This window comes from Delphinus delphis, chromosome 14, assembly GCF_949987515.2.
Source record: "Delphinus delphis chromosome 14, mDelDel1.2, whole genome shotgun sequence".
NCBI lineage: Eukaryota > Metazoa > Chordata > Mammalia > Artiodactyla > Delphinidae > Delphinus > Delphinus delphis.
Genome location: NC_082696.1, coordinates 32,730,526 through 32,754,253, shown reverse-complemented (window position 1 = coordinate 32,754,253; position 23,728 = coordinate 32,730,526). Strand labels below are relative to the sequence as shown.

Below are 23,728 nucleotides of genomic sequence, written 5' to 3'. Positions count from 1 at the left end.
AATGGAGAGCAACTGATATTAACTATTAACATTAAACACACATGATAATTTTAGTGTAATTGATAACAGTATAAAGTTCTATAAAGACCCTTGGACATAGCTGAGCTCCACAAACTGCTGGGTCTCATTTTTCTCTTTTATAACATCAGAATAGCTGATACTGTACCTACTTTCCACTGACATTATGAAGATCAGGTAAATGGAGGATACCCTGCCTGAGTACCTACATAGAGGTCTCCTCTCCCATAGGAGAGGCAAAAAAGCCTGAGAATTTACCCCCCACGCCTTCCTCCAGTGGCCCAGATCTAATGACTCGCTAGTGTGGGAGTACAAAGGCCCAGCTCCTTTGCCCGAAAGCTGAACAAATCTTGAATGCTATTTATGCTCCAGAGCTTTCCATGGACTTAGGCTAAGACTGGGACCTCACCTGGAATCACACCATTGCCTGGATTCTTTCTTTTCCATTTCCTGCTTCACCCACTCCTTTGCTGGATTCTTCCAGGAGCACTTCCTTAAATTACGAATCTCTTTGCAAATATAAACCAATATTATCATCATCAATTTAAGAATCGTCTTTTAATATAACCAGCAATGGTTGTGTTAATAATGGAAATAAATAGGTAACTAAATAATTAAACACGTTTTATAAATTCCAATTCTGTTTCTATAAGTTTGCAAAATATATTTCTAAATAATTCTGTATGTGGTAACTTTAAACACAATATCCACTACTTGCATATATATATATATATATATATATATATATATATATAAAAAACAGTACATTCACAATTTCCATGCCAACAGAGATTTGTAACAATTAGGTAACTAAAAGCAGTACAAAATCCAAAAACATTTCCATTTGTTGTGGAGATATATACATCATTTGAATGTGTATATTTTAATGTCAGCCAGCGTGCTTTAGTGTTCATGCTTAGGCTAATATTCATTTCATGCCCTTGTAAACACCAGTAGGATGATGACTAAAACATCCCTGGATGCCAAGGGGATTATCTGCCATAATTTATGAAAAAATGTTTGATACTATAGCTACATTTGTAAATTGGAGTTTCCACTATCTATAAAAGCGTGTATATAGAAAAGACTGGAAGGGTACACTGAAATGACAATTATTGTCATAAGGCAGAGTGATTATAGAAAAATTACTTTTTTAACATCCATAAATGTTTAATCAATAAGAGGTGACATTTATATAGCATAGAGATGAGCAGGGTCATACACTATCAAATGGGAATGGCTTGAATTGTTTTTGCAGTTCTCAAATGTTGTTACGGCTCCACATTCATCATCTCTAACACATAAATGATCAGGTTATATTTCCCTGAAAAATTGCTTTTATTCAGCTAAATTAATCCAAAGGTCTTGCTTAAATTTTTATTGTAACCTTCCAAATAAATTTGTTTCACTTCTGAGAGCTTCTTAAATCATTTAAATCACCTTATGACCTGCCCAAACTCATCAGCTCAGGTCTAAAACTGCTTAAATGTCTTGAGTGTCACTGTATTGTAGAAACCCCTACCCATGCTTTGTCTTCGTTACTCTTGTAACTAAAACTCTTTGAACATTTAATCATTCTGAACCTGCTTAGAATTGAATTCTTTCACCTGAAAATGTTAAGAAACCATTTAAGTGGGCTTATTTAAATGATACTTTTATTGAGCATTTGTAATAGTACATTGGAAATAAAATATTAAAACCATAAGTCTATAAAAACCTAACATTACAGATCATTTTCTTCTTGCTTTGCTTTTTCTAACCAGCATGGGATGAACTAACTTTCACAAGCCTGCAAGTTTCTACAATCCCAGGCCACTAAAGATGGTCCAGGATTATCTGGCTAGTGTTTACAACTTTTGCCTTCAATTTCCTACTGTCTCTCAGCTTCCTCCCATATTTTCCTCTTGAACAAAAATTCTTACCGTTGATTATATTTAGGCTATGTGTATAATTTATTTTCCAATCCAGGATACTCTAGGGAAAGACAGAATATGTTTTTAATACTTAAGCCAGGACAACAGGCAAACTGGGACCATTCTGGGTAAACCAGAGCATATGGTTTTGCCAGCATCTTGTAAAGTTATCAGACTTCCAGTAACATAACCGACAGTGGTATATACGTAGATGAATGGTTGCACAGACGGGTAGAAGAGAGTGGATGGCAATTTGGCTTCATCCAGCTGGATTTCCTTTCTAATTTCTCAAGTCGGTGTTACATATTTTATTGGCATAACATTACCCCACTTCCAGAGATACACAATGAAAAATCCATCTTGAGGAAGATGTGGTAGAAAGGAAAGACCAGTCGAATTAAATAGAAAATGTAGTAGTTTATCGCCACTTGCTTCTTTTTGCTCATTAGTAAAATTAATGGGTTGAATTCCTTGGTCATTTTGATCTCTAAAATGCGTGCTTCTAGGAAAGCCCAGGAGTAAACAGAAAATTTTATTCATTTCTAATTTAAAAATGAAACCTTCAAAAAAAAGTTTATGATCTAGAGCAGTAGTGGGCAGAGTATGGACCACAAAATTTGGCCCATTGCCTAATCCTGTATGGCACTCAAGCTGGGAATGGCGGTTATGGGCAAACTTTGATGACAGAGAGCAATAAATTTGAGCCCTAGTTAAGTAAATTTGAGCCCTAGTTAAGTAAATTTGATACCTCGACAAGAATCCCATTCTTCTCATTATTAGTTTGGTTTTCCATTAGTAGATTATTATTATAAAACAATTTATATTCTATTATTATGTTTTGAATTCCATCAACCAACAGTGTTTGAAAATTTCTTTCACTGCACGAGTTTGATTTTGCCTCTTGACCTGCAAAGCCTAAAATATTTACAGTCTGGTTCTTTACAGGAAAAGTTTGCTAACTCCTGATCTATTGACTTCTGGTATCAATTTTGTTTCATTCAAACAATACACACACACAACAATTTCGAGACATGACTTACTACTAATCTCCTTTGCTTTGTCACTGTTTAAATTCAGGTGTGCCCCTGGCTATACCGGCAGCCCAAGCAGCCCCGGAGGCTCCTGCCAAGAATGTGAGTGTGACCCCCATGGCTCACTGCCTGTCCCCTGTGACCCTGTCACAGGGATCTGCACGTGCCGACCCGGAGCCACGGGGCAGAAGTGTGACGGCTGCAAACACTGGCATGCGCGCGAGGGCATGGAGTGTGTTTGTACGTATACTAACTTAGCTATTAGTTCTGGGGGCCTTGGTTCCAATTCTATCTCATTTCCAATGGGAAAGACTGACTTTTTTTTTTCTTATTCTGCAATAGCTAGTGTTACTCTTCATTTTCTCTGACACTATCTATCCACCTTCTTCTGTTTGCCTGCTGTTTTTGTCTCCACCTCCTGAGCCGAGAACAACTGAGAAAATCCTCAGCATGCTTTAGTCAGTTCATTGAAGACCTACAGCAAAGCTCCCGGAGGCAGATTTTATTTTATTTTGCCCATCTCAGAGTTTGCAGTTTTACCTAAAGTTGACATTGCCTTTGTGACAGATTAAAGGTCTGGGTTTATTAAATATTTTTAGAATCCTCCTGAATTTGTAATCAGCTGGACAGACACTGTAAGGCTTGAATTACAACTGACTTTTCTTTTCCGAGTTTTTTTTTTTTTTTTTTTTCTTTTCTGAGTTTTTACAGAAATCCATGGGCATCCTGCTTCGTAACTTTCTCTTGCCCTACAGAACCTGGAAGCAGTGACAATGAACTCAGGTGTTTTTACTCATATGTTTTGTTTTGTTTTAATAACTGCTTCTGGATTCAGTAATGCCATACTGAACATACATCGAATATCAGTAGTTAAATAGAATTCTTGGATCTTATATAAATTCTAATCTAAAACAGTTATTTATAAATTTAGAGAGGACAGTTATATTATGATATTCTTTTCCTTGAGGGAATTTACATTAGTGGTCTTAATTCTTTCTAACAAATAGAAATGGAAATTATTTAAGTGTCTTTTATTTCAATATTTATTTATTTTAATGTATTTACACATGCCAGTATTTCTGGTTTTAACATCTTATGTGTGTCTGAAGCTTAACATTTTAACTAGAATTTTTGTTTGTGCTCTAGTTTGATGAGTTACCTCAAAAGCTAAGGCTGGCTTTTTAGATATGCCAAAAGGTAAAGACTGGGTATGTTTGGGAATATAACTTTTTAAACTTTTTTTCTATGTATTTCAACAATCTTTGATGAAAGTGTATTGCATTTAAAATAAAAGTAAGTGTCAAGGTTGATGGGAGGGGAGAGATGAAGTGTAATATGTAATATACATTTACGTTATCTTATTCAGTTATTGGTGTATACATATTCACTCTTCTCAAGTAAAATGGCATATTTTAATGATAATTGAAATGGACTTCCAATGTACTCCAACTAGTTTTAATATTATTGACACTAAATTATTAATATGGAAATATTTAACTAAGTAATATATAGATATTCCTAACCTAAATGCTAATCTAACGGACCTTGAACTACAAAGTAATTAATTTTCTAGAGGTGAGATCAGAAAAATCTGATCTCTTTTTCTATGAGTTTGTTGGTTTCTTTGCTTTCTACCTTGTTCCATTAATCTATATGTATATTTTCGTGCCAGTACCATACCATTTTGATAACTGTAGCTTTGTAGTAGGGTCTGAAGTCAAGGAGCCTGATTCCTCCAGCTCTGCTCTTCTTTCTCAAGATTGTTTTGGCTCTTTCATGTATTTTGTTCTTCCATACAAATTTTAGAATCATTTGTTCTAGTTCTGTGGAAAATGCCATTGTATTCTGATAGAGATTGGATCAAATCTGTAGATTGCTTTAGGTAGTATGGTCATTTAAACAATACTCTTCCAATCCATAAGCACGGTATATCCTTCCATTTGTTTGTGTTGTCTTCAATTTCTTTAACCAGTGTCTTACAGTTTTACAAGTATAGATCTTTTACGTCCTTAGTTAGATTTATACCTAGGTATTTTATTCTTTTTGATGCAATTGTAAGTGGGATTGTTTTCTTAATTTCTCTTTCTAATAGTTTGTTGTTAGTATATAAAAATACGATAGATTTCTGTATATTAATTTTGTGTCCTACCACTTTACTGAATTCAATGATGAGTTCAAATAGTTTTGGGGCAGTGCCTTTAGGGTTTTCTATATATAGCATCATGTCATCTGCAAACAGTGACAGTTTTACTTCTTCTTTTCCTTCTATCTTTCTATATCCTTAAGCTAACTTAGAGCAAGAAACCAAAGAATGGATTGACCCAGCACATTTGATCTGCAGGGCCTGTTTTGTCACGTGTGCCTATAGTAGAATTTTATAATGCCCGTGAGTGGGAGTGGATGAAAGTAGCCTGGTTCTGGCAAGAGAATATTTATATAGTAAGAGAAATGTCTTCTGAGAAAAGCTTCTTTGGAGCCTGGAGCATGTATTGTACAGTTAATTCTTCTCTCTTTGGTTCATTCTCTAGAAAACACAGTTTAATTTGGCCTACATCATGGATATGTATACCCCCCCAAAAATGTAGGATAAATGACGTTGGCACGATCATTGCAGTATCTCAGGTGAGCTGCATATTGGTGGAAGGAGTCTCCCTGTATAGTTAGTTTATGCTCTTAATTTATTTAACAAATAATTTTAAATTGTGCTGTAGAGGACACAGAGAAAATGCAGAAAGCATGAAAGAACTTTTCTTGACCACCTACATTTCTAAAAGAAACTAATAGCTGCCACGGACAATTGCCAGAGAGCAAGCTAGGGTTTTATTGGATCCAAAATAGTGAGTTTCTTGCAGGACACAGGCTTTTTATACATGGGCATTCCATTACTATCATGAAGAATTTACACGAATAGTCTGTGCCTTTAGTAGGAAATATTTAGATACAAGAGTCTCTCATAGTTAGCCAAATTCAAACCACCAACGTTCTCAACCCCGCCAAACCAACTCAGTGCCTGGGCACACCTGACCAACGTATCTGCTTTCAATCCCAGGCATCCCCTACAGCCCCTTCCGCCACACAGGATTCATCACAGTAGTAATTCTTTAAAGGTTCACCCGTGTTGAGAGCCTTCCATTTGTCAGAAATGATGTTAAGTGCTTTATATGCTGTTCTTTTCATTCTTGCCACGTCCCCATACATTATTATGTCCACAGTGTGATTTAAAAAAAAACAAAAAAAAAAAACTGAAATCAACTATACCCCAACAAAAATTTTTACATTTTAAATAAATAAATAAATAAAACTGAATTTAGGTGATTTAAGTCACCTTTCCAAGGTTCACCCTGACTTTTCAACAGAGTTGTGATTTGAACCTAGATCTGTCTTGAAAATCTTACTTTCTTAACCCCTATGCTGACTGTTAATGCAAGGCACAAAAAGAAAACATGGTTTTCCCAATATATTCAACATTAATTATTTCAGTTCTTAATTCATTTACTTCTTCTGGGCTTAGAGCCCATCTTACCTCTATGAAGAAGAAAGATAAAATGGGCTTAAAAAATGAAAAAATTTTAATGTGTATAATGTCAGTAGGTACATACATTTTTTTTCCCCTCTGCTAACCATTAAGACTCTTTCCTCTAAGTTTTAAAACATTATGGTAGTTATCAGGAGTTCCCTGGTGGTCTAGTGGTTAGGATTCAGAGCTTTCACTGCTGTGGCCCAGGTTCAATCCCTGGTTGGGGAACTGAGATCCCATGAGCCACATGGTGCGGCCAAAAAAACCAAAAAAACGTTATGGTAGTTATGATAGATTCTTATTCATCAGAGATGGTCAAGTGGAGTCCTGTCCTCTGTGCAGATGAGAAGACACACTAACTGGGTGCTCAGATTTCCTCCAAAGCCTTTTCATTTTTTTCTTGTGGGGATAATTGGAGAGAGCTCTGCAATGCATTCTTTCTTTACAGATGTTGATGAGTTCTGAGTAGCTATTTTATTGGATTTCCCAAATCAGGACTTCTTACTAAGTTAGGTTAATACAAATCCAACTTCTTCTTTCAACCCTCATTCATAATTTACAAGTCATTTTATAAAGTGAGAACAACCACCTGCCTTTCTGAAATCTGAGACTCGGCAAGAAAAGCATTATTTATTTAATAGTAAAGTTTTGTATTGGGAAGCACAAAACTTGGATTTTTTCATGTCCTATTTTCTACAGACTAGTAGTTAACACTGAACAATTTGTACAATGTTTAAAATAGATTATGAGTGGCGTAGTAAAATATATTATTCTCCTAAAGAACAGAATTTAAAATTAGTAGCTGTTGGCAGGATGTCATTCTGTAAAGAGAGCCTGAAATATCATTTTATAAATATCATATTGATGCTTTCTATTTTTATTCAAAGCATATGAAATATTAGGTATATATCAGCTTTATTATTTATAGTCACAATTTATCTAAAATATAACATTTTAGAAGATGCTTTTCTTGCTAATGTTGCAAAAGCAATCATAAACTGTGGTTTTTTTACCTGTAACCTAAGGTAAGCCTAACTAAATGTGGTAGTGCACTAACTCTGTAAAATGTGCACTTTCTAGACACTTGATAAAACCCAAGGTTTGAAGTTTTACCCTGACTTGATACCGACCTGCAGAGACACAGTCTAGATTGTTGTTTTTATTTTTATTTTTTTTAATTTTATTGAACCCTAGTTGATTTACAGAGTCTTGTTAGTTTCAGGTATACAGCACAGTGATTCCATTTTATATATGTATATTTTTTTTCAGATTTTTTTCCCTTATAGGTTATTACAAAATATTGAGTATAGTTCCCTGTGCTATACAATAGGTCCTTGTTAGTTATCTGTTTTATATAGATTATTGTTTTCAATAGCCAGTTGCCAACAAGGATCTATCACAGTAATGCAGAGGCCCTTATGTATTATCACTAGAACCCTGCAGTACTCTTATAATCAAAAATAATTACCAATGGCAGTTATTGTCCCCTATATATGAGAGCAGGAACAAAATAGTGGAATGTGGTTGATTACTGTAAAGAAAATGGGACTTTCTATAATAAAAGATGATAAAAAACATCAGTTGACCTCCATTTGCTATTTAATGAGTGAGGCTCTGTTGGACATGTGATCACACTCCATCCTAACCTCTTTTTTTTGGTTGTTTTGTTTTTGCGGTACGCAGGCCTCTCACTGTTGTGGCCTCTCCCATTGCGGAGCACAGGCTCCGGATGCGCAGGCTCAGCGGCCATGGCTCACGGGCCCAGCCGCTCCGCGGCATGTGGGATCTTCCCGGACCGGAGCACGAACCCGTGTCCCCTGCATCGGCAGGCAGACTCTCAACCACTGCGCCACCAGGGAAGCCCCATCCTAACCTTTAAACACCATCCTCTCTCTGTCCCCATTTAATCCCCAGGTACTAGTTCCTATTCAAAGCCCAGTATGGCTATTATAGTTTTCTACAACTCTAAACTGGGGTATGTTGTTCAAATCCAGGCATCAGGATAGCTATAAAAGTAACTTCTGTTCACCTTCCTCACACCTTTGTCACATCTATTTTGTTAGTGAAAGGTGCTTTGAGTTTCTTGTTGGCAACTTTCTCGGCCTTGGTCAAGGCTAGCAATGCTGTAGAACAGCAACTATCACTCTGATTCCAGGTAATTTTCTTATTGGCCATCAGTCTCAGTGGTTTGTATATCACATTGAGAAAGCCGTTCCATTAATAGATTAAGGACTTGTGCTGTTGAACTGTGTGTAGAAGAGGCTGATCACTATTTCTTTTCTTTTCAGTCAGGCTTTATTTTGAGAGTAAACTCTACTTGATTGCAATTTGCACTCTGCAGAATCCAGGGAGTTTATTAACCTTGAAGAAAAATAGATCACATCACCTTAAAGTTGGAAGTCTTATAAATGAGGTAGTCTAATCATCTTCTGTTCGGTGGTGTCCTTGAAACAGACCATCTCCTAATGCAAGGAAGCATGCTATAGTGAAGGGGTATAGACGCTTTGAATTCTGGCTGGCCACATAAAAGTTGTGTGACATTCGATTAGCTAACTTTTCTAAACCTCATTTTATTATCTGTAAAGTGGAAATAAAGTCCTATGTACATTAGGTGGTGTCTAAGCATAATACATGTTCAATAAATTTTAGCTGTTCTTATCACCATGGTTATTATTTGATCAGTTTTTTCAAAAGCATGATGCTTTATGTAGCTCCTCAGTTTTTGTTTTTAATTTAGGCAGGTTACAGTTTATTATTGATTCAGAAAGTAATAGTTTAATGACTCTAACTTGTGATTACCCTCAGTTTCACCAGTAATAAGGAAGATTATTTTAATGCTCATTTAATTTTAGTATTTTAACTCTTTTATTCTTTAAATTCGAAATTCTGAACATGAGCGTAATTTTATTGAGCCAAATCTATTTAGACAAGTATATTTCCTTTCCAAATTGAAGTTAAGAACTGACTAGAAAAATAAGAGGCAAAGTATAGCAGTAAAATTTTTACTCATAGATATGATTAAGACTAAATTCATAATTTTTTTATTACATCTTTATTGGAGTATAATTGCTTTACAATGGTGTGTTACTTGTTGCTTTATAACAAAGTGAATCAGGTATACATATACATATGTTCCCATATCTCTTCCCTCTTGCGTCTCCCTCCCTCCCACCCTCCTTATCCCACCCCTCCAGGCGGTCACAAGCACCTAGCTGATCTCCCTGTGCTATGTGGCTGCTTCCCACTAGCTATCCACTTTACACTTGGTAGTGTATATATGTCCATGCCACTCTCTCACTTTGTCCCAGCTTACCCTTCCCCCTCCCCATGTCCTCAAGTCCATTCTCTAGTAGGTCTGTGTCTTTATTCCTGTCTTACGCCTACGTTCTTCATGACATTTTTGTTCTTAGATTCCATATATATGTGTTAGCATACGGTATTTGTCTTTCGCTTTCTGACTTACTTCACTCTGTATGACAGGCTCTAGGTCCATCCACCTCACTACAAATAACTCAATTTCGTTTCTTTTTATGACTGAGTAATATTCCATTGTATATATGTGCCACATCTTCTTTATCCATTCATCCGATGATGGACACTTAGGTTGCTTCCATCTCCTGGCTATTGTAAATAGAGCTGCAATGAACATTTTGGTACATGACTCTTTTTGAATTATGGTTTTCTCAGGGTATATGCCCAGTAGTGGGATTGCTGGGTCATATGGTAGTTCTGTTTGTAGTTTTTTAAGGAACCTCCATACTGTTCTCCATAGTGGCTGTACCAATTCACATTCCCACCAGCAGTGCAAGAGTGTTCCCTTTTCTCCACACCCTCTCCAGCATTTATTGTTTGTAGATTTCTTGATGATGGCCATTCTGACTGGTGTGAGATGATATCTCATTGTAGTTTTGATTTGCATTTCTCTAATGATTAATGATGTTGAGCATTCTTTCATGTGTTTATTGGCAATCTGTATATCTTCTTTGGAGAAATGTCTATTTAGGTCTTCTGCCCATTTTTGGATTGGGTTGTTTGTATTTTGTTATTGAGCTGCATAATTTGCTTCTATGTTTTGGAGATAATCCTTTGTCAGTTGCTCCATTTGCAACTGTTTTCTCCAATCTGTCTTTGGTCGTGTTTATGGTTTCCTTTGCTGTGCAAAAGCTTTGAAGTTTCATTAGGTCCCATTTGTTTATTTTTGTTTTTATTTCCATTTCTCTAGGAGGTGGGTCAGAAAGGATCTTGCTGTGATATATGTCATAGAGTGTTCTGCCTATGTTTTCCTCTAAGAGTTTGATAATTTCTGGCCCTACATTTAGGTCTTTAATCCATTTTGAGTTTATTTTTGTGTGTGGGGTTAGGGAGTGTTCTAATCTCATACTCTTACATGTACCTGTCCAGTTCTCCCAGCACCACTTATTGAAGAGGCTCTCCTTTCTCCACTGTACATTCCTGCCTCCTTTATCAAAGATAAGGTGACCATATGTGCATGGATTTATCTCTGGGCTTTCTATCCTGTTCCATTGATCTATCTTTCTGTTTTTGTGCCAGGACCATACTGTCCTGATTACTGTAGCTTTGTAGTGTAGTCTAAAGTCAGGGAGCCTGATTCCTCCAGCTCCGTTTTTCGTTCTCAAGATTGCTTTGGCTATTCGGGGTCTTTTGTGTTTCCATACAAATTGTGAAATTTTTCGTTCTAGTTCTGTGAAAAATGCCAGTGATAGTTTGATAGGGATTGCATTGAATCTGTAGGTTGCTTTGGGTATTAGAGTCATTTTCACAGTGTTTATTCTTCCAATCCAAGAACATGGTATATCTCTCCATCTATTTGTATCATCTTTAATTTCTTTCATCAGTGTCTTATAATTTTCTGCATTCAGGTCTTTTGTGTCCTTAGGTAGGTTTATTCCTAGATATTTTATTCTTTTTGTTGCAGTGGCAAATGGGAGTGTTTTCTTAATTTCACTTTCAGATTTTTCATCATTAGTGTGTAGGAATGCCAGAGATTTCTGTGCGTTAATTATGTATCCTGCTACTTTACCAAGTTCATTAACTAGCTCTAGTAGTTTTCTGGTAGCATCTGCGAACAGTGACAGCTTTACTTCTTCTTTTCTGATTCAGATTCCTTTTATTTCCTTTTCTTCTCTGATTGCTGTGGCTAAAACTTCCAAAACTATGTTGAATAAGAGTGGTGAGAGTGGCCAATCTTGTCTTGCTCCTGATCTTAGTGGAAATGCTTTCAGTTTTTCATTATTGAGGATGATGTTGGCTGTGGGTTTGTCATATATGGCCTTTATTATGTTGAGGAAAGTTCCCTCTATGCCTACTTTCTGCAGGGTTTTTATCATAAATGGGTGTTGAATTTTGTCGAAAGCTTTCTCTGCATCTGTTGAGATGATCATATGGTTTTTCTCCTTCAGTTTGTTAATATGGTGTATCACATTGATTGATTTGCTTATATGGAAGAATCCTTGCATTGCTGAAATAAACCCCACTTGATCATGGTGTATGATCCTTTTAATGTGTTGTTGGATTCTGTTTGCTAGTATTTTGTTGAGGAGTTTTGTATCTGTGTTCATCAGTGATATTGGCCTGTAGTTTTCTTTTTTGTGACATCCTTGTCTGGTTTTGGTATCAGGGTGATGGTGGCCTCGTAGAATGAGTTTGGGAGTGTTCCTCCCTCTGCTATATTTTGGAAGAGTTTGAGAAGGATATGTGTTAGCTCTTCTCTAAATGTTTGACAGAATTCGCCTGTGAAGCCGTCTGGTCTTGGGGTTTTGTTTGTTGGAAGATTTTTAATCGCAGTTTCAGTTTCAGTGCTTGTGATTGGTTTGTTCATATTTTCTATTTCTTCCTGATTCAGTCTTGGCAGGTTGTGCATTTCTGAGAATTTGTCCATTTCTTCCAGGTTGTCCATTTTATTGAGATAGAGTTGCTTGTGGTAATCTCTCATGATCGGTTGTATTTCTGCAGTGTCAGTTTTTACTTCTCCTTTTTCATTTCTAATTCTATTGATTTGAGTCTTCTCCCTTTTTTTCTTGATGAGTCTGGATAATGGTTTATCAATTTTGTTTATCTTCTCAAAGAACCAGCTTTTAGTTTTATTGATCTTTGCTATCATTTCCTTCATTTCTTTTTCATTTATTTCTGATCTGATCTTTATGATTTCTTTCCTTCTGCTAATTTTGGGGTTTTTTTGTTCTTCTTTCTCTAATTGCTTTAGGTGCACGGTTAGGTGGTTTATTCGAGATATTTCCTGTTGCTAAGGTAGGATTGTATTGCTATAAACTTCCCTCTTAGAACTGCTTTTGCTGCATCCCATAGGTTTTGGGTCGTCGTGTCTCCATTGTCATTTGTTCCTAGGTATTTTTTGATTTCCTCTTTGATTTCTTCAGTGATCTCATAGTTTTTCAGTAGTGTATTGTTTACCCTCCATGTGTTAATATCTTTTACATTTTTTTTCCTGTAATTTATATCTAGTCTCATAGCATTGTGGTTGGAAAAGATACTTGATACAATTTCAATTTTCTTAAATTTACCAAGGCTTGATTTGTGACCCAAGATATGATCTATCCTGGAGAATGTTCTTTGAGCACTTGAAAAAAATGTGTATTCTGTTGTGTTTGGATGGAATGTCCTATAATTATCAATTAAGTCTGTCTTGTTTAATGTATCATTTAAAGCTTGTGTTTCCTTATTTATTTTCATTTTGGATGAGCTGTCCATTGGTGAAAGTGGGGTGTTAAAAGTCCCCTACTATGAATGTGTTGCTGTCGATTTCCCCTTTTATGGCTGTTAGTATTTGCCTTATGTATAGAGGTGCTCCTATGTTGGGTACATAAATATTTACAATTGTTATATCTTCTTCTTGGATCGATCCCTTGATCATTATGTATTGTCCTTCTTTGTCTCTTCTAATAGTCTTTATTTTAAAGTCTATGTTGTCTGATATGAGAATTGCTACTCCAGCTTTCTTTTGGTTTCCATTTGCATGGAATATCTTTTTCCATTCCCTCACTTTCAGTCTGCTATGTGTCCCTAGGTCTGAAGTGGGTCTCTTGTAGACAGCATATATATGGGTCTTGTTTTTGTATCCATTCAGCCAGTCTGTGTCTTTTGGTGTGAGCATTTAATCCATTTACATTTAAGGTAATTATTGATATGTATGTTCCTATTCCCATTTTCTTAATTGTTTTGGGTTTGTTATTGTAGGTCTTTTCCTTCTCTTGTGTTTCTTGCCTAGAGAAGTTCCTTTAGCATTTGTTGTAAAGCTGGTTTGGTGGTGCTGAACTCTCTCAGCTTTTCCTTGTCTGTAAGGTTTTAATTTCTCCATCAAATCTGAATGAGATCCTTGCTGGGTAGAGTAATCTTGGTTGTAGGTTTTCCTCCTTCATCACTTTAAATATGTCCTGCCAGTCCCTTCTGGCTTGCAGAGTTTCTGCTGAAAAATCAGCTGTTAACTTTATGGAGATTCCCTTGTGTGTTATTTGTTGTTTTTCCCTTGCTGCTTTTAATGTTTTCTTTGTATTTAATTTTTGAGAGTTTGATTAATATGTGTCTTGACGTGTTTCTCCTTGGATTTATCCTGTATGGGACTCTCTGTGCTTCCTGTACTTGATTAACTGTTTCCTTTCCCATATTAGGGAAGTTTTCAACTATAATCTCTTCAAATATTTTCTCAGTCCCTTTCTTTTTCTCTTCTTCTTCTGGGACCCCTATAATTCGAATGTTGCTGCGTTTAATGTTGTCCCAGAGGTCTCTGAGGCTGTCCTCAGTTCTTTTCTTCCTTTTTTCTTTATTCTGCTCTGCAGTAGTTATTTCCACTATTTTATCTTCCAGGTCACTTATCCGTTCTTCTGCCTCAGTTATTCTGCTATTGATCCCTTCTAGAGTATTTTTAATTTCATTTATTGTGTTGTTCATCATTGCTTGTTTCCTCTTTAGTTCTTCTAGGTCCTTGGTAAATGTTTCTTGCATTTTCTCTATTCTATTTGCAAGATTTTGGATCATCTTTACTGTCCTTATTCTGAATTCTTTTTCAGGTAGACTGCCTATTTCCTCTTCATTTGTTAGGTCTGGGGGTTTTTTACCTTGTGCCTTCATCTGCTGTGTGTTTTTCTGTCTCTTCATTTTGCTTATCTTACTGTGTTTGGGGTCTCCTTTTTGCAGGCTGCAGGTTCTTTGTTCCCGTTGTTTTTGGTGTCTTCCCCCAGTGGGTAAGGTTGGTTCAGTGGGTTGTGTAGGCTTCCTGGTGGAGGGCACTAGTGCCTGTGTTCTTGTGGATGAGGCTGGATCTTGTCTTTCTGGTGGGCAGGTCCACGTCTTGTGGTGTTTTTGGGGGTGTCTGTGGCCTTATTACGATTTTCGGCAGCCTCTCTACTAATGGGTGGGGTTGTGTTCCTGTCTTACTAGTTGTTTGGCATAGGGTGTCCAGAACTGTAGCTTGCTGGTCATTGAGTGAAGCAGTTTTTGATGAGATACTTAGGTTAGGCTAAATTCTGTTGTTTTTTTTTTAATAATTCTTAGCTTTTCAAGTCGCTGAAAACCCCTTTTACGGTGACCTTACATTTTTGTTTTCTCTTAAAGTTCTTCAAATACATTATTTATAGATTCATAAACACTATGATTGTAACTCTTTTTCTCATCTTTAAAATTAGGATATTAATAGTACTTATCTCATAGAATTGCTGTAAACATTAGATGAGATAATGAAGGCAAGACACAACATATTGTCTTCAATGTAGTGAATACTGTATAGATAAAAGCTACTGTCCAATTATTACTTATAATACTTTCAAAGCTTCCATTTGTTTTTTGAAGAGCTATACCATACTTGAACCATATCGAACTTATTTTTAATATATATTTATATACATAATTTTATTTAATGTTTATATATGTATATATATCACAACTGCTTGGTACATGAATAAATTCATCAGCCTCATTCTAAACCTACAGAAAGTCTTTCCCTCTATTCAAAGAACTAACAGGCAAAAAAAAAAAAAAAAAAGCCTTTTTAATGGGTCTGAAACCACATTTTTATTTTAGAAGATATTTATCTATAAATAATATGGAATAACTGAATCCATTTTAATAAGCCCTAAATAAATGCTAATCTAAAACTTTCTTCTTGAAGAAGAAAGAGGAAAGAGAAATATACAATCCATACCCAAGGAATTATCAATGGCCTTAATGTAGAAGAATTAAATTAAAACACACACATTAACACACAAATTTTATCTTTTGTTAGAAATGTATATTTACTCATTTGATCCCTTTTTGATTAGAGCCAGACAATTTATGTATCTTTACCTAAAATTGGTTTATAGGTTTGGCCTTCTTAAAAACATGCAGTGCACTCATTTCAGCTTTGGCTTCTTTGGTTTGGATACAGTGTGTGAATTTTTTGTGACGGTAAGCCAGTAGTTATTATGCATGGGGGACTCTGGTAGAAATGCAGTATTTTGTACTAATTGCTAACGGAAAGATCTGTAATATAAGCTGCATGATTTGCCCCTTACATGTGCCCAGCTGTAACAACCTGAATGTAGTATTGCATTTGCTAGTATTAGACACAAATTTATCCTGACACTTTTATAAGCAAAGCCTCAAAAACATTTAGTCATGTAAAATATAATCATAGTCTTGAAATATTTGCTTTTGCTCCCATGCATTTCAGGCAGAATCTCATTTTATAACCTTATCTCTATTGCTGAATAGGAGAATGGTTTGGAGAGGTTCCTTGGGGGTCTTGATTATAAGATAGGTGTCAATTTACACTGAGCAGTTACTGCACCCTTATCAAAGAACAATTGTTTACGTAATGTGAATATTCCTTGTCTCTATACACTCTTCAGATCTTCCCTATCATAGTGAATTAAACGTGGTTTTAATTTGCATCCCACTTCCAGTGTTTGTTGCCAGACATTTCAGACTTTTTGAGGACAAATAAAAGTAGCTTGTGGTGTAAGTTAAATATTTTGTGTCAGGATAAAATAGCAAACCATTATGTAAAGGGCACACTTCCCTATGTGTTTATCTTATAACTGCATGAACTAGACTTGTACAGAAGCTTTGAAAAAACTCCCATGGCTGTCGAATTCATAAGTCTTTCTGACCCATTTGGACAGATGTTAGTGTATTACTTGGAGCATACTATAAAACTTACCTTTCATCTATGGAAATGTGCTTGTACTTTGTTCCCCCAAAAGCAGATACGGAGACCATAAGACATGGGATAATAATAGACCTTTGGACACAGAGACATAAAATGGAATTATGAGTCCTTGAAAGAGCAATTAAGTACATTTTCATTTCAACAACTGAAGATGAGGAACCAAAACAGATGGGCAGGAGGTAGAATAAATGACAGAAAAATCCGTATCCATCATGCCTCTTGGCATCAGTTTAGCTCACCAATTTACTCTGTAGTGTATTACAGTAAATCAGATCTAGTTCTGCATTCCAGTCCCTGATTTCTGCTTGTCTGAAGTGAAAACTGAGAGTACTGAGAAAACATTTCCCTGAAAATTTCTGGAACCATCGGTAAGGAGCCTCTAGCCATACCATTATCAATGAGCTGACTCAATTCCTCTTAGAAATGGGTAGGTTATGAATTATAGATAAATTAGAGAAAGAGCTAGCAAAGTATTTCTGAAGTGTACACTACCCTAAAAAGCATAGTGAGATGTCATATTATCAAGTATCTTTCAAGATCTTGAAAGTGAAAAAAGAGCACAGTGCTTTGAATGGAACTTTTAAAGTAGTGATGAACTTGGATTCAGTGGGAAAGGGACCTTCACATTCTTCTTAACTTTTAATAAAATTAAGAACTGTTGTTAATACTTTTTAACCTATGAATTGCAACTTGAAGTCTCTAAGCTGAATTCACATTCTAAATCACACATGCGAAAATTGACAAAGTTTATCAGTTACCTATTGCTACTACTCCAAAATTTAATAGTTGTTGAGAATATACAGCAACTATATATATCCTCACTATTCTGTAGGTTGGCAATTTGAACAGGGTCCCCTTGGATACTTCTTTTGTTATCATGCGGTGGTGTGGGTTCCTAGATGGCCTTATTCACATGGTAGGACCTCAGCTAGAATGTTGGATCTGCCTCTCTGTTGCTCATGTTGCCTCTCTTCCTCAAGAAGGCTAGCCTGGGATTTTTCACAAGGCAGCAGGATCCCAGAAGTGTGGAAGCAGAAACTGCGAAACTCCTTGAAGCTAAGGCTCAGTGTCCCTCTGAAGCATTCTGATGGTCAGAGTTTGTCATAAAGCCAACCCCGATTCAAAGGGGGATGTGCGGGGGAATAGACTCCACCTCTTAACGGGAGGAGCGGCAAAGAAATGGTAAACACTTTTAACCCTTCATCCTCCCCAGAAATGAGCATCATCTTTATCTGGCCAGTAACCCAACTGTGTCATTTCTTTTATTAACGTTTTGTATATCTTTTCTTCCCCTCCATTCCTCCATTCCAATACCATTCCAATTCCTGTGTCAATATTACCTCATGCAGGTATCATAGCAATCATCTCCTTGACATGAGTCAGTTTCTGCCTCTCCAATCACAAGACAGTTTTCCCTCTCTGGCCATTTTTATACTATGTTTTATAGTTTTATAACTATAAAAACTATAGTTTTTATACTATTCTGTTCCTCACATATCTGTGTGATTCTTCATTTCGTATCATGTATAGTGTTCTCACATTCAGACATTTCCTATTTGGCCAATATTTTTATCTCTATTTCTCTGTCTCTTTCTCTCCCTCTCTCTATTCTTCTCTCAGTCCTCTCCTTGTAACTCCCTGATCTTCTCCAAAATATTTTTTGCTCTCCTTTCACAAAGATAGTAGTAAGCAAATATTTATTGATTATTTACTATGTGCAAGACACTTTCTTAGGCACTGTGACCAAAGTTGATTAAGGTCCCTCTCTGAGGAGAGAGAAACAATATATAAACACATAAAATGAAAAGATAGCCTATACGTGCATGAGTGTTAAGATAAAAGGACAAAGGGAATACAGTAGTGGTTGGTGGGGACAGTAATTTCAGAGTCATCAGGGCCTTCTCCTCCGAGGAGGTAACACTTGAGCACTTGACCTAGATCTCCAGGAGTCACATGGGTGAAGATGAAGAAAGAAGTGTTCTCGGCAGAGGAGACAGCAAGTAAAATGACCTCTTCCAAATCCTTGCTCCCTTTAGGATAGAGCATCCCTAAAGTTTGTTATCTGGCCCAATGGTTCTAAACTCTGGCTATATGATAGGATCATCTGGAATCTCTTAAATATACTGTTGCCTGGGCCTCACCACAGACCCATCAAATCAGATTCTCTGGAGGTGGGTAGGGGAAACACCTAGATACCTGTATTTTGTAAATCGCCATGATTTGTATGCAGCCAAGATGGAGAACCACTGACCTACAGTAGTGCTTTTCAAACATTAACATGCATAGGTCACATGGGAATCTTTCTAAAACACAGATTCTGTTTCACTAGATCTAGGATAGAGCCCAAGATTATGTATTTCTAACAAGCTCCCAGGTCATGCCATTGCTGTTGATTTAGTAGTTATTCAAAGTGTGGTGCTCAGACCAGAGTATTAGTGTTCACCTGGGAGTTTGTTGGAAAAGCACGTGATCAGTCAGAGAATCAGAAACCAGGTGATTCGATCACCTCTTGAATCAGAACTGCTAGGGGTATGGCCCAGCCTCCTGTGATTTAAGAAAGCCCTCAGATGATTCTGAAACCCACTCAAGTGTGAGAATCAGACAGGGTCTTGGTGTTTAGACATAGTCAATTTGGTACCTAATTGTGTTCCAGGTTGTGTTTTCTACAATTACTTCATGTCAAGAGGTCTGTTGAAGCTTCTCAAGCACTTGCATTGAACTGAGGGTTTGAAGCCACAGCATTCTTTTCCTTTTACTTAGTTTCCATGCAGAGCAAATTCTCTTTCGTTCTGGCTAGAAGAGGAAGAGATCCAGCTCTAGTTTCAGATTCCACCTCCAGCTCCCAAAGCCTCTTTGTTCGCTCAGCTTGCAAGGCATCAGGAGCTTACAGCGCCCCTGCAGGTGACACTCAACACTTACGGGTGTCACCTGCAAGGAGCTGATTTATTAAAAGCCCTGCTGGGGCAGTTTAATCCCTGTGAAGGGATATTGTAACTCACCTCTAACTGCTGTCCCATCACAGAATCACTCTCTGTACTACTTCTCTGTGTTTACAAGCTTCAGTTAATGGTTTTCTCTCCATTAGGCAGCTCAGGGGAGTCCTGTTTAGAGAACTAATTGAATTCTTGCCAGTTTGGGGCATGATCCAAAGCTGCTCCAGGTCTCAGTATTTTTCATGTTATATATTTTCCTCTCTTCTAACACGTGTATAGTTTTTATACCTCTATCTGCAGAACGTAAGCTAGAAATTGTAACTGTATGCACGAACGCATATCATAAATGTGGTAGCACGTGCTTCTTGGCATGGAGAGCTACATCTCATTACTCTGATGCAAAGAGTGAAAAAAAAAATTTTGAACTAAAAATCCAAACTGAATAGGTATATTTTATAAAGCCTCCAAAAGAATCAATATCTTTTAATTTTAGAAATTTTACTATTTATGAGATTCAAGTGATAATGGTGAAGAAACCATTGTTTCTCTCCACCACCCTACTACCGTCCAACCCCCTTCCACCACCACTAAATTTGAATAGTCCCCCTTTCTAATCACTGAAAAAATATAGGTAGAACACTAGCACTCTTGGCTACTTCAAGAATAAAGTTTTCCTGGCTTTTGGCAATTATTTATCCACAAAACAGGATTAGGTTAATCATCAAAGTAGGAATTTGTGGGACTGCATCTAATCATGAGTGATAATGTGCTGAATAGTTAAAGAGGAAGAGTTGGCAAATGCATAAGTAAGTGAACAAGTAAGTGATAAATAAATACATTTCATCATGACAAAAAAATTGTAAAAAGAAGAGTTCTTTTGACTTTTAAAAATACTCTTCTCAATAGATGTCAAGCTAAAGAGTCATACAGTTTTTGAATATGTAATACCTGAAGCACGTAGAGACCTAATTGCTATAGACACTCCACATTGCAATCTAATGGGGCAATGTATACATTTTTAGATTCCAAAGCATATTTTATTGCCAATTACAGATTTCCTCTAGATTGTTCATGTGTGACTCTCTGGGGCATTTATAATGTTATAGTCCATGTTTTACCTCTCCTTAGGCAGTACACTCGTTTACCCTCAAAATCCATTTGTTCGTCCTCTTTGGTTTCTCAGTTTATATCATCATCCCTATTTCAGGTTCTGGGCAACAGGAATGTCTGCTCTTTTGTTGTTCTTTTCATCTTTTATCAACCGTCATCCATTCGAAAGCATTAATTATCTGAGATGAGAAACATCATCTTTCACAGGATAATACTTAGGCCATAAAACATTTCATAACTGAACTCTTTGCACATCTGCCTGGGATGCTTAGCAGAAGTCAATATTCTTTGCTGTTTCCCTTTCACAGTTTGTGGAGATGAATGCACCGGCCTTCTTCTTGGTGACTTGGCTCGCCTGGAACAGATGGCCACGAGCATCAACCTCACTGGCCCACTGCCTGCTCCTTATAAAATTCTGTATGGTCTTGAAAATATGACTCAGGAACTCAAGGTAGGTTGGAGCAGTAACAGCAAGAGCCAGGGTAAAAATGACAGAAGCTTCCAAAGGGGTAATTGCCATAATTGGTAAATGCTCTTCCCTTTGTCCCAAATCAAGGCAGGCAGCCATTAGGGAAATTCAAAGACTTTCTAAACCAGTGTTTTTCGAACTTGAGAACTATAATTTACTGATTGCTCTTATGGAAAAAGAGGCTCATGTACCCCCAGTGTTTGGCCTAAATCAATTTTATTATGTTCCTTAAATATGTGCAAACGTAAAATCAGATATGAACTCCTTATACTTAATAGCTCTATAAAATCAAGACAAATTAATCTTTACAAAAGCCTAAAGAACCAATAAAATTCAAATTAAAAACATTAATATAAAATAACAGAAGATTTTTGCTGAAAGCAAATTGCTACTTGCAACAAGAATATCACACTGACTACTTCCACATAGGTTCTTTCATCAGCATGTGACATGTGGTAACTCGGTTCTCCTACCTTTCCACAATTTGAACTAGAGAACCCTTTGTGAGGGGTCCTGAGATGACATTTAGCGTCACTTGACAAGTGATTTATGTGCTCAATCTGCCATATGATCAAGCAGGCATGCAAATGTAGGTGCTAAGATCAAGTGCGTCTCTCAGGTGCCCAGCCTGGGTTCCAGAAATGCTTACATTAACATTTAAGTTTACTGTCAAAATGAAAGCACAAGGTGAACATTTTGTACTAGAGAATGAGGAGACTTTTGAAAGTACTTCAACAAGAAGTCATTTTGTTGTAAGAGAAACACTATTCTAAGACATCCTTAAAGCTTTCAGTAGTTAATGGGATAAAGAGGAAATGTTAAGGAAATTGAAGTTGTTTCACCTGAATAAAAAAAAAAGATGAAAAGTGACTCCTTATACACTATCAGTCAATTACTGGATATTTATTAAGAAACTCTGGAAAGCCCCAATATTGCACTTGGTTCCCCAGGGGTTTCATGACCCCTATAATGCAGTCACTACCCTTAGGAAGCGTAGAGTCTATGTGGTTTAAAAATAGTTAAACAATTAGCAAAAATACATAATTACTACGTGCTTTATAGACATTTGACATACAATAGAGTTCAAAGACTGGAGAAATAGATAAGATCCAGAGTAACCAGGGAATACATCTTTAATGAAAGTGTAATTTGTGTTAGAACTTGAAGGATAGAAACAATTTCAATAGGCAGAGAATTATTGGTGAAGACTGGAGGAAGAAACCTAAGATTTATTCACTAGGCACTGGCGGACATTCTTCTACGGAATATATTCTTTAATTTAGACCACAGCCTTCAAAGTAAGTATTGTTATCCTTATTTACCAGAAGAAGAAACCAATCATAATGATAGCAAGAATAGCATTTATTGATGAGTATCTCTGTGCTAGACGATTGACTAAAGTCTTCTGTGAATTATCATGCATAGATTTTACAGAAACTCCAAGAAGTAGGAAAGGAGTACTGTATTAGCTATGTTTGTCTCAGATAGCCGGGTAGGGACACTGAGGCACAGAGACAAGGTCACATGGCTACTAGGTACAGAGCTGGGACGTGGAAGGAGGTAGTTTAACTTTAGGGCCTGTGAGAATGAAACTACCTTCACACAGCTCAGAGAGAGAAGGGCTCAGTCCACCAGCAGCAAGGTCTCCTTGACCCCCAGCCCATCCTTACATACTCTTGCCACTGAATCTAGGAGAGCCACGTGCGCAGAGGCAGAGGTGTGGATGAGCGAGGCCTGTCCAGCAGACATTAGAAGTCAGGCCTGCTAGTGAAAGATAAGGCTGGAGACCTCAGTGGGGCTGGGTGATATGAAGGACAATCATGAAAGCCAGGCAGAGGAATCCGAGTTCACTTTGTAGGCCCAGCATTCAGGAGTGCAAAGAGTTCTAATAAAGAAAATGCTGACCAGTTATCATGTATGGAGGGAATACAAAGAAAGAAAATTAAACTAGAGAAGCAAATACTTCAGTAGGACGTAAAATAATTTTAAAGTAATAAGCAGTGGATGAAGTACTGAAGGGCCCTCTGAAAGAGGTTCCAATCTGTGGACATCAACCAAGCCTGGGGTTCAGTCACCTATTTCCTTATGGCTGGGTATTGGTCAGAATGACCTTGATTTTCCTTAAATTCCGGTCTTTCTTGATTCTGTTTGTGTTCTTCTTCCATAACTTGTTTAATATCTGGATATTTGGAACCCCACTTTGATATTCTAAATCCTTAAGCAAGTCATGTGCCCTCTTTGTTCAGTTCCTTTAACTGTGTCAGTGCTCCCTGGGTTCCAGCCAGAGATGACCAGAAACACACATGTGATAGAACGAAGTTGGGTTTACTAACTTGTTGCAACAAGGGGCACTACACCGTGTGGGGAATTGGGGCTGTCTCAATAACAGGGCATTAGGAATCACTTAGAGTATTGGGGGTTTGTGCTAGGGAATTTGGGGGCAGATTCAAGGAAGCAGGAGTTTGTGTTGGACTGGGTACTATTAGGCAGTGGGAATAATTCCATAATTAAGTATTCTAATGAATCTTATCTAGAAGGAGGGAAGAAAAAGGGAGGC

General features: G+C 37.0%; 1 protein-coding gene across 1 annotated transcript in view; it reads left to right on the top strand.

The window, feature by feature from the left end:
- The window catches only part of LAMA2 (laminin subunit alpha 2), a 603,358-nt gene that overhangs the window by 445,756 nt on the left and 133,874 nt on the right, over positions 1-23,728 (top strand). Inside the window, exons 32-33 of the mRNA XM_060029982.1 lie at positions 3,009-3,202; positions 21,011-21,153. Coding sequence (XP_059885965.1) covers positions 3,009-3,202; positions 21,011-21,153 — 337 coding nt within the window. The remainder of the gene's footprint in view (positions 1-3,008; positions 3,203-21,010; positions 21,154-23,728) is intronic.